Consider the following 12,203-nt stretch of genomic DNA (forward strand, 5'->3'; position numbering starts at 1 on the left):
TTATTTTTTAAAAACCTGTGAAATGAGGACTTTTTTGTGCTGGTATTAAGTGGCATGGTTCCCCAGTCCATACTAATTTGCATCATTTGAGAATCCGGCCCTTCAATATTTAATTTACTGACTTTTATGTTGTGGTGAGACAAATGACTTTTTAATGACTACAGTAGACTTATTTGCATTATAAAATAAAACCTTTGTCTCTGCTGCCAGGGAGCTACTTACTTTATAGCATTTGTTGAGAAATATGTAGTAGGTACTAAAAATATTTAATTGACCTACTTTTTTTCTTTTCAGGGTTGTGTCCTTTGTTGAGACCTCATGGTTTAACTGGGAATAAAGATGAGTATAAGCAGTGATGAGGTTAACTTCCTGGTATATAGATACTTACAAGAGTCAGGTGAGTTTTTACATTTGTGGTTGTTAATGCATAATTTATTTGGTATTCATCTGCAACTGACTTTAGCAAACACAGACTCATTTAATTATTTTGCTAGTAGGCATGTGCTGCTGTCTGAACTGTTTCTTGGTGTTTCTTCTCAACAAGAAAATGAATTCCTGCCAAGTTACCTTCTGTAACTTAATCAGATTTAGTCACTTGGAGTCCTCATATGGCAGTCAACCAAATAAGGACTCACTTGATTGCTAGAAATGCGTTTTTCTGGAGATCAAATGACAGTGACACTTTTTTTTTTTTTATGGTGACACCATACTTGGAAAGAGGATGACCACCAAAATACTGCTTTTCTCTGTTCTGTCTTGAAGTGATGGTGCCTCTGCTAGCTGGTCTTGTGTGGTCAAATTCCTTGCCTGACTGTGACTGTGGAAGAGCAGAAGAAGTGGCAGCTGTGACCATATGACTTATATCATTTGAATCTAAATGAATAGATGCTTTTACAGGATTAACTCTTGGGTTCTCAAAAGTCTCCCTCCCCACAGGCCTCTTTCCTCGGAGGGATTTTGTCCTTTGGTGTCAGGCTAGCCAAAGTCTCCTGCTTCCTAGGAACAGGAGCAAAAGACAGTTAATACTGTCAAACTTGAAAAGAAACTTTTTTTTTTTCCCTGTCATATTTGTCCAAGCTGGCTGTGCCTGTAAAATACAAATATGGATGCAGTAGTGTTCCTTTGGACAGTGTATGTTTAACACTTCACAAACTCAGTTGGATCAGCAGTTGAGTTGGTGTTGTATGTTTGGGTTTCTAGATGCACCCGTATGGCTGCATGGCTTTTGTGGTGGTGGTTGTTCTCGAAGCTATAGAAGAGACACTGTTATCTTTTACTCACAGCTATGCTACTGATTGCTCCATGCAGCCTACATTTAGAACGGGCAGATCTGACCGGACATCAGGGCATAGCCCAGTAAATGAACAAGTGATGATTGTCACATGGCCTGAGGGAACATGATCTTAGCAATGCACAAAAGAAGTCTGCATATGAAAGCAAAAATAAAGTCCATTCTTAAGTTAATGTAAGGGATCCACTTCAATGTGTGTGTTACCTTTGTGTTTCAACATCCGCTGATTCTTAGCTCTGTTCAGTGGTTGCTGGTGGGTGGCTTCAGGCTTAATGAAAATGGATTTAAGTGATCTAGCCCCTAGCGTCTGCCCACTACTTTTGCTCATGGACTTCTGTAACTGAGACAAGGAAGCACCAGAAGCAGACGTGGATGGCAGAGCTTTTTAGTCTCTGCTTGTCAAAGAAAACAGAAACTCATTGTTCTGCCTGAATTCACTGACAACTATTGCACGTTATTATTCCAGTTGCAGACTGCTTTTGTCAAAGAAACCAAGCTTTTAGGATTGCTTCATCTTCATTTGGAAGGTTGCAGGCAGCTTCTTAAGTTACCTGCTGTGGGGTTAGGGGGAAGTGGGGGCGGCAGAAAAAGTAGTTTAAGGAAAAATGCCATGACTGTAAAGTTAATTTGCTGAAACAACTATTTTTCTCTAGGTTAAATTTGCCTTTTCAAGGTGACCAAATAAATAGCAAGCAACTACTAGTGCTGCACCATAACATACTTGCCACTTCTTAAACACCAAAACCCACAGTGCTATGACAGCACTGTAGCATGAAGTGAATTCTGTTCTATATACAGAGCGATTTCACTTTCATAGGTAACAAATCAGGGAGTAAAAATAAGTCAGTCTTGGTGTCTTGGAGATACCTATTTTATGAAGTACTAGATATGATACAATATATATAGTTTGAGAATATATGTGTGTGTGTAAATGTTACAGCAAATTGTACAATTTATAGTTTTATTTTTACTGATGCATAGATGTTTTGCCTTGTAAACGTTTCTATGTTTATATATAAACTTTCTTTTTCTGGTTTTGTACATGCAAACTAGAGACATGTGAGGGGAACAGCAGAGGTGTTTTGGGGAGATTGTTTGTCGTTCATAGGCATACTCTGACTTTGTCTCATTTGCTTAGGTTTGTAAACAGAAGATCCTACGGTGATACGGCAAGTAGCATTGTCTATCTATAAATCAATTCTGATGTCTTTGCCTTGTCTTTAGGGTTTTCCCATTCAGCATTTACCTTTGGTATAGAGAGCCATATCAGCCAGTCTAATATAAATGGTGCTCTGGTGCCACCAGCTGCTCTGATTTCCATCATCCAGAAAGGTCTGCAGTATGTAGAGGCAGAAGTCAGTATTAATGAGGTAAGGAGGCTTTGCCTGCAGGAGTGTTATGTCCTTGCTTGCAGTAAGTTTGAATGTTAGTACTTTTTCTTAACTTTCTTGTATCCTATTTATTTACTTTTACTTTAGATTCCTTACTGCTGGTGTTCACCATGACTCCAGTGGTGGAACCAGAATGGAGTGACATAACTGGGTAGGGGTTCTGCCCCGTGCAGCCACACAACACCAGGCATGGTGTTCTGGCTCATTGCTTCAAGGTCCGTTGTCTGTAGAGTTTTTACCGTAATGTAATGTTGTAGTAAATCCAGACAAGTGCAATAAGATAGTCACTGACACAGGGAACCTCTTAATTTTTATTTTTGTAGCCTTGCACGAGGGAGGTGGGAGAGCAGCTCTCATTTGGGTGATATGTTGTTATAGTGAAGTAATGAGAGCTCAAAGGCAAGGTTTCCAAGCAGAGAGAGGGTTTCCGTTTGTGGCAGGAAGGATGAAGGTGTATGCCAGTGTGCTTCTTGCCTCCGCTGGCTAATTCATCTTGAGCAGGATCTATTAAATTTGATGTTTAAATGGTTATTCCAGCAGTACAGAAAGCTATGTATCTTCCTGCCTGATGCTGCAGATACTCGCCCTCAATTTCCATTCCCATTTATGCCTGGAAGGTTCGCAGCCTCTGTCTGTGTCAGTTATATTACAGAAGGAAACAATTTTTTTTTCCACTAATTTTGCTGTCTTTCCAGTCTCCCTTATGTCTGCTGCATATGTGTAGTTTTTGTAGTCCCAGTGAAGCAAATCCTTTCCCTTAGGAAGCCTCAGAAAAATACAGCAAGTGATTGGAATAGAAGGAGACCCTGTATTTATTGCAAGGAATCCTTCTACCTCCTAAATATAGATCCTTACAAAGCCCTAGCATATGTATAAGGGTATTTTTAACTAGGTCTTGTCCATTTCAGGATAAAAATCTTCCTTGTTGTTTGAAAGCATGCCAGCACTGTTTAAAAAAAGGAAGAAAACTAGTCAACTCTCCAGATAATGTGCTTATGGAAAGTATTAGTCTAATAAGATAGAATAACTTCACAAGCCAGTGACCTGACTTGCAATGTTTGCAGCTCTTCAAACAAACCATTAGATTTTTCTGCAGCCACTCATGTTTGAAATCATATTCATAGCTAGCTTACAGAATTTTTTGCTGTAGCAGACGGTTTAGCAAACTTAAAGGATATAACTTTCCATTCCAGAAGCTCTGCCAGAGGCCTGTGCTGCTTTTTTTTCTTTTGCATATTTATGGTGGCCACTTAAATTTAGACTGAAATTCCAGTCCTGTCCACAACAACAATGAAAGATCAATTCCAGAACCATGTGTAAACTGTTTTATTATATTAAATCAAAACTTGGAATTTTTGACTACAATGTTAATTTGCACTTGGTGTTGTCTTTTTTTTTTTTTTTTTCTCTCCCTCTGCTGTAATTTAGGATGGTACCTTGTTTGATGGTAGGCCGATAGAGTCTCTCTCACTGATAGATGCAGTAATGCCTGATGTGGTACAGACAAGACAACAGGCCTACAGAGATAAACTTGCACAACAGCAGGCAGCAGCTGCTGCAGCTGCAGCCGCGACCAACCAACAGGGATCAGCGAAAAATGGAGAAAATACTGCAAATGGAGAAGAGAATGGAGCACATACTATAGCAAGTAAGTTGAGACCGAGATGACCTTAACCTATGTTCATGTCATTTGTCATAGCACAAGCTTGTAGTATGAGGTAGTAAATGCTGAAGGAATGGGTAGAGGTGCTAGTAACCCTTCAGCTTGCAGAGAGTACCTTTGTCATAGGTGACCCTTCAACAAATGGTGTCTCACTTTTGACTGCCCCCAGTTTGATAACTGGAATTGCAGGAAGAGGTGCAAACCTTGAATTCATACATTCACAATATTTCATTGACCAGTCTCACTACCAGTACTACTCCTTCCCATCATCTGAAGGTTTTTCACAGGACCCTCTGAGAGCTCTTGCATAAAGACACAAAAATAATAATAACAAAAAAATCAGACACAGCTCTTTAAATATTGTATTTCCTGTACAAGGAATAACGAGAGGACTCTACTACTCCACAGTGGGTTAAAACTGAGTGTGGCTTGTGAAGCTCCACAAACTACTTTTGACAGGTTCTGCTAACCCCATGAATCAGGGAGCTGTAACTGGCTCTCTGTAGAACAGACTTCCTTGTCAGGCTGAGATCATCATGGTTGCTGAGACAAATCCTGTCTCATTTGTCTAATTTATCAGTATCAGTTTTCGTGATTTGCTATTCAGGATTATTCAATGCAACTGCTTGTGGGTCTGGTTTATTCATTGCCTCCATTTTAGCTTGGATTGGTGAAACAGGTGGGTTTTATTTGCTATCGCTGGGCAAAAGAACATAGCTTACAATCAGGCTTAGTGTAGAAAAGTTCAGGTCAGGCATTAAAATGCAATTTTGCAAATATTGTTCTGAATTAGACATCTGAGAGAGGGACTTAGAACTGTTGCTGGAAAAGGAGCTGAAGAAAAGGCGTTGTTGAGAGAATATTCATATCAAGCCGTGTACAGGTTTGGCATTTTATATCTGGATTTTATTAGTCTTTTTATTATTATATATGATATAATCTTTGCCTTAAACAAATAAGCTCTCTACTTTGATGTTTTCATTTAAAAATCTCAAAAGAATATCTACTTGTTAACTGTGAACTGGATATAGAGCAAGCATAAACTTCAGAGCTCCGCCACCGTTAAATGTGATATACCAGCAGCCCCTACTGGCCAGTACACCAAATTATACTGGCATTGATTCTCTTTAATTGAAGCAGTGTTTTATATGGTGCTCTTTCTTCAAAATATGCGTGTTCTAATAGTCTTTTCTGTTTCCTAACACATAGAAACAGTGACAGAAACCTTTAATGTTAAATTAAGCAATAGATGTGAAACGGTTTGTTTAACCACAGCGAATAAATATGGTTCAGGTGAACTGTTCAGCATTCGTTTTTATATTCCACATTTACACTCCGTGTGAATTTATTTTTTAATAATATAAAATTATTAATGGTAGCTGCCAAGAAAACTGTTCTGTCAGTTCAATTACCCCCAGTATGTTGTATGGAACAATATGAATTCAACATCACTTCCACGCAGCAAGCTATGTATTGACACAGGTCCACAGTACTTGCTGATGCAGTTTCAAAAACTCTGTTATCAGTTTAGTGTATCACCAAATGTTATTAAATTAATTAAAGCCATTTTGTAAATGAAACGTCCAGGATGTAGATGTAAAACCTGTTTTACTGCAGTTGTTGAAAAGATTTTTTTTTTTAAAATGAATGTGTCATAGATGTATTTTTAAAGCACAAGATAAACTAGTAACGTATTGTACTGTGCAGTATCATGCCTGAAAAAATGTAAGTACTTTTAACATCAGCGTTCATTTATTAACGTAACAAAAAATTAACTTTTGTCCTCAATTTTGAAGTTTCAGAACTAAATCCACTTGGATGCTAAGGTTTAGAATGGCTAAGAGTGTTCTCACATTTTTGAAGCTTCCCATCTGTAATAGTACTTCACAAATTGGAACTGGAGAAATAAAGGAACATTACAGGCTTTGTCAAATTTTGATCCACTTAAACTGTTACTTAATTGTTATGCTCATCCAGAAGAGTATGAGCCATGCAGTAGTTAAAACGTATTGTCCCAAAATATTAAAATCTACCTCTCTGTACTGTTGTTTCCCATAATGCAGATAATCACACGGATATGATGGAAGTAGATGGAGATGTTGAAATCCCTCCCAACAAAGCAGTGGTGCTGCGTGGCCATGAATCTGAAGTATTCATCTGTGCCTGGAATCCCGTTAGTGACCTTCTGGCCTCAGGGTACGTGCATTAACCACGTGCACACACCACGTCACTGCTCAATGGCACACTTCTCTGTGCTGAGGGTCACAAGTTAAATAATATCTGCCCCAATGCCCTCTACATCAAACGCCATGTTTGCTGTTTTGAAAAGAATTTTTTTTTTTTTTTTTTTTTTTTGAAGTTCCACATGTGCATGCCATGAAACTAATTGGGAGAAGGAGTTAGGTTCTCATGAACTGTTTTGCAGATCTGGAGATTCGACAGCACGGATATGGAACCTCAGTGAAAACAGCACGAGCGGCTCTACGCAGCTGGTACTTCGTCACTGTATACGAGAAGGAGGGCAGGATGTACCCAGCAACAAAGATGTGACATCGCTGGATTGGAACGTAAGTGGAAATGGCAAAGCTCAGAGCACCCTGAGAAAATCCTGCCTGTAATGCTGCACAGTCAAATTTTAAGTGACAGCAGCCGTGCATCCACTACTACAGCTCCTGAAGTATTTCTATTTTTGACTTGTACTTCAGCGACTTCTTTTTAATAAGCGCTAGCCAATGAAATAAATATCTTAAATCTCATGCAGATGTGTCCTACCTGAAATTTGCTTTGTACTCTTTAGCTTGGAGTTATACAGTAAAAATAAACCAATGAAATAACCTTTCTGCTGGCAGAGTGAAGGTACGCTTCTAGCAACAGGGTCTTATGATGGCTTTGCGAGGATATGGACTAAAGATGGTAAGTGAAATACTTTCAATTTCCAGTATATTTTCCTGTATTGTGGCTCACAGCATAGTTTTTTATTTTTTTAATGTATTCATATCAATATAAATTTTCAGGTAATCTTGCCAGCACCTTAGGGCAACATAAAGGTCCTATATTTGCGTTAAAATGGAACAAGAAAGGAAACTTCATTTTAAGTGCAGGAGTGGACAAGGTGAGATAATCTTTGGTAAAATTAAAATTCTTTCCTTCACCATTATAATCTAATTGTAACCGTAATAGCAAAGCTATGGAAAGTAAGTAAATTACACTAAAGGCGTGGGACTTACATATGTACTTAGAAAGAACTCGTTATGCTAGTTGTTTTTCCCTGTGTTTTATAGGATTTTATTGGGGTATTGTAATTTATTACTTTCAGTGCCCGTGGATCTCTTCCCAGTTAAGTTAGTGTGAGTTGAAAGGTATGTGCGTTGAACGCAGGAACATCAAACCTTTGTAAAACTGAATAATCTAAAATTTAGTGAAGCACTTTATACAAAGCCTCAGGAAAAAAAAAGTCATATCAGAGGAATTAAGTTCAGGCTGAGAATGATTTAAAAAGTTAGAGCTGGAACATAAGAAAGTCAATATATCTGACTGGGGAGGGGCCAGTAGTGCAATGACATGAAGCTCATGTTTTAACTGTGTTTTGTTTCATATCTCTAAACAAAGAGTCACGAGGACTTTCATTTCAAAGCTGTTGTTACAGTGTGAGAGATTTTATAAATGGCAGGAAGAATAGACTTGAAGACTAGTTTAAAGAATAAAACAGACTTTTAAAGAGTAGGTTTAATTTTTCCTCTGTAACTGATTCAAGGTGCAGTAGTAAACACAAGCTTTCTCTTGGTGGGACTGGCAAACTGCAAGCTCAGTAAGACCACAGGCCCACAATACTTGAAACTGGCAGTGTCACTGTAAAGTAGTGGATTTCCTCCTTTATTTTTTTCCTGCATGCATTTAACTTGTTTTGCTTTAGTGCCCAGCTTTATAAATGCTTGTGCTGGCACAAAGGAAGGAAAAGTAAATGTCTCAAAAAAGCATCGAAAGGATGGGCTGCTACTTTTGGTAGCAGCAATGGCTTATGCCGGGTTTTAAATCTTTGTGGAGGTACAGCTTTAATTTACAGAAAAAAAAATTCTGGAGGACATAGAAGCCTCATTTCAGTCAGTAATATTCCTTGGACAAAGCAGCTGAGTTTATACTTTGAAATATATTTTACATCAGCAGAAAGATTGACCCAACCTTATGCTTCTTTTCCATAAATAATTTGGTCAGTTCATGCTTCCATTGAATTCAGTGTCAAAATTTTCATTGATCGTTGAGGTAGGTCAGGAATATTGGCATATAATGTAGTGATTATAAAATACTAATACTGTCATGTAAGTTTTCTTTCATCAGAAGGATATATCAGAAGTATTGGCAGAGAACAACCTGGAAAGAATTACACTCTTAAATCAAATTTTTCAGATTTTTAAATGCGAGAGTAATTGTTTATAGAAAGATCTCCTTAGGGACAGATGAGTATATGAAATTACAATTTGAATATACAAGTGTTTAAAATTAACATAGGCATGTGGAGTGGATTACAAGAATATAAGTAGAACTAAGGAGATAAATCTATTTAATTTTTGTTTTCAAAAAAAAGGCCCACAACCCCCTTTTTCCCTCCATACCCCAAAATGTGTGATTAAACACCTTTCTAATATTGCAGTGTATTAAAGTTTTCTACTGTTGCTTGTACATCTACTACCATTGCTTTAGTACTGGCTAAAACACTAGAAGTATCTAATAAGGAGCAGGTTTGGGCAGTGGGGAATAGGCTGGGTAGTCTGACGCAAGTGAGTTGTGGTAGTTGTGAGGAAATTGTGCTATTTTTACAAGAAGGAACATTGTATAAGTTTGTTTATTTATCTATTTAATACAGACCACAATTATTTGGGATGCCCATACTGGTGAAGCCAAGCAGCAGTTTCCTTTTCATTCGGGTAAGTCTTGATTTTGATCATTCAGGATTGTCACCTGAAAAAATGAAAAAAGTGTTATTTATTAAAGTAAGTTACGAAATATGAAATTTATGGTGCTTATGTACACCTTTTTAAAATCTTACAGGCAGACTTTTGGGTACTAACTCCCATAGTCTCAGTCTTACGAATTTGAGGATGTGAACAAAGCTGGAATGGTTCTGATTCTTCATAACTGACGATTTTATTGCGGTTCTAGGAAAAGCATAAGAGATAATCCAAATGTTACCAGCTTTCTATAGTACAATGGCAAATAAATCAAGTGGGTGGGCCATGAAGGATTTGTGTTTATCAGCTAGAGAATTCATTTGTCATCCGCCTGCTGCAGAACCCCCAGCTCTGCACCCCATTGTTCTGTGCTGACTGCTGTGCCGTCCCCAATTTGTTTGGCCACAGACCAGCAGAAAGGCTCTTCACTGGCCAGCTGGGGTGAGAGCGCAGCCTCTCAGGAGGCCAGACAAATTGCTTTGTGGGCTGCATGCTGTGCAAGTCTGCCAGAATCAGCTGGAAAATAGAATAGAGAGGATGACGAACGTGTCATTGAAGGGCCTTTAAGAAATGTGTCTCGTTTCCACTTTTTATTCCACTCGAACTGTGTTTTCAGTGGCATGACAACAGTCAAAAACATCAATTCTTGATTTACTCCAGGCAATTCTGTGTGCTAGCTGCCATAAATATCTTGGCTTGATCAAATGGAATATGTTGTCCATGATTAAGCTTCAAGTTACCACACCTTATAATGCTGGAATTAAGAAAGGAAATAAATCATTATCTTTCTCTGGCTGCCATCTATCAGCATAGGCATGGGCTGTTGGTGGAGATGAGCTCACGTGTGTCAATGTCTTAAGTTGTGGGAACTTGTTCCTCGTGATTTGTAGATTCATTTATGGATGACGTAACTACAGCTTGTTGTCCTGCTGCACTGTCTTCTGTATAACTATTTCATTTCAGATATGTTCTGTGTTTTAATGACTTCTGTTAAATTTTGTTTCATTTAGATTTCTGTAGATTTTGGCTGCATTTCTTGCTGTTCATAGTGTTTGCTTATCTTTAGAACTGCTGTAAAATTAATGGTGGCTTCCTGTGGGCATTTGTTCTAAGGTGGTGAACGCTGACTTTGCAAATCAAACTCCTGCAGAACACACACCAGAGGTTTAAATACTTTTCTTTTTCTTTTAGCACCAGCGTTAGATGTTGACTGGCAGAGTAACAACACGTTTGCATCTTGCAGTACAGACATGTGTATTCATGTCTGTAAACTAGGACAAGATAGGCCCATCAAAACCTTCCAGGGTCACACAGTAAGTACTGGAAAATTGGGGGCTACTGTATGATATTTTTATTAATGAGAGACTGGGGGCCCAGTATGCTTGCTAGCATACAGGCTTGTAGTCTTTGGCAACAGGCAATAGATTCAGAAGCACAGGTTGCTGTAGTTAAGGTCATGTGATAACTGTGTCCTCTGTCATTATTAGAACAATTTTCGCTCCCATGTGCAGGTTCTCTTTACCAGGATGACATAGCAAAAGTGAGCTTAAGAAGAAATGTGACAACTTTCAGACTTTGCTATGCACAGCCTATGTTGTGCAAGAGCATGTGTGGGAAACTGTGGTGAACAGGTAGCAAAAAACAGCAAAAAGTTGTTATTACTGAAGGGAAAACTAGGAAAGAAAACAAAATGTTGAAATAGTGATTATTGTACAAATACTCATAACTGCTGTCTGACTCCATCCTTCATAAGCTGTCATTTGTATTGGAAGTGAAGGCTCCAACTCGTTCTCACTGTTCAATTTCAGAATGAAGTGAATGCAATCAAATGGGATCCAACTGGTAATCTTCTGGCATCCTGCTCTGATGATATGACTCTAAAGGTAACTGTCCTGGCCCTGGCTCTTTTCTCTGTAGGACTGGGGAGTACACCCCATTGGCTCAGGCAGTCCAGAGGTATCACTGTACTTGCTGTGTCGTCTAATATTTGTTCTTTTTTAATAACAAGATCAGGCAATCCCAGCAAACCTTTGTTAATCAGAGCCAAGCTGTAGTCCAGAGAACTTGTTACAGGCTGCCACCCTGCGACTTGGAGCATGATTTATTAGGTGCTTTTAGCTGTTTACAGAATCAGGTCATTAATCATTAAGCTGTCACACTTGATGGTTGCTTTTGGTTAAAAGGAAGAGTTGGAATGCATGTTGTGTAACCCATACAAGGATGGGAGACTAACTTCTTCCCTGGTTTTCTTCTATCTTCCCCTGCTTTCTAGTTAAAGTCTTTCTCATATTCTTTCTTAAGAGACTGTGTAGTCCTTGGGTTTCCCAATTCATTAGGAGTCATTCTGCAGTTTTCAACTGCACTTATAAGCTTCCTCCAAATAATTCACATGCTTTCTAGTAGAACTATCTAGCAAACTTGCGAATGCAGACGATACAGGAACTTAATATACGGGACTTCAAGGCAGACTAGAAATCCAAAGAAAATTACTGCCAGGTTAGCCATACTAGAAGCAGCGAGGTTGTCCGTGCCTGACAGGCCTGTGTTGTTTCCTTGCTTTCCCAATACTGCTTTGTATTTAGTGAGTATTTTAGCATTGTTTGCTAGAGTTTCAGGATACGTTTTTTCACATTGACAACACTGTCCTACTAGTAGCCCTCGGGACAGTTATTTCCGTGTAAGTTGTTTAATCAGAGGCAGGGAATGCCTGAGTGAGTAGCCAGACGTCCCCTCCTGTGCTGGTACACAGCCAGGCTCTTGCAGTGGAAGTCACCTTTTCTAAATAGAAACATTTAAGCATTCAGCTTCCTTTCTAAAGCTAAATGTCTAGACATCTTTAGTCAACAGAGCACCTAGCACCACTGAAGAAAAATTCATCCTTTCCTACGTTCATAGAATCATAGAATCATTTA

General features: G+C 38.7%; 1 protein-coding gene across 1 annotated transcript; it reads left to right on the forward strand.

The window, feature by feature from the left end:
- Positions 1-293: 293 nt before the first annotated feature.
- LOC103776222 (F-box-like/WD repeat-containing protein TBL1XR1) lies at positions 294-11,174 on the forward strand (the record flags this gene model as incomplete). Its single annotated transcript, XM_008943721.1, has 10 exons — positions 294-397; positions 2,516-2,661; positions 4,111-4,330; positions 6,409-6,541; positions 6,771-6,912; positions 7,195-7,258; positions 7,360-7,457; positions 9,207-9,267; positions 10,483-10,604; positions 11,100-11,174. Coding segments are annotated over exons 1-10 (1,119 nt in total), but the record flags the coding sequence as incomplete, so codon positions are not given.
- Between the last annotated feature and the right edge of the window lie 1,029 nt (positions 11,175-12,203).

The sequence above is a fragment of the Merops nubicus genome, unplaced genomic scaffold, assembly GCF_000691845.1.
Source record: "Merops nubicus isolate BGI_N331 unplaced genomic scaffold, ASM69184v1 scaffold53887, whole genome shotgun sequence".
NCBI classification, from domain to species: Eukaryota; Metazoa; Chordata; class Aves; order Coraciiformes; family Meropidae; genus Merops; species Merops nubicus.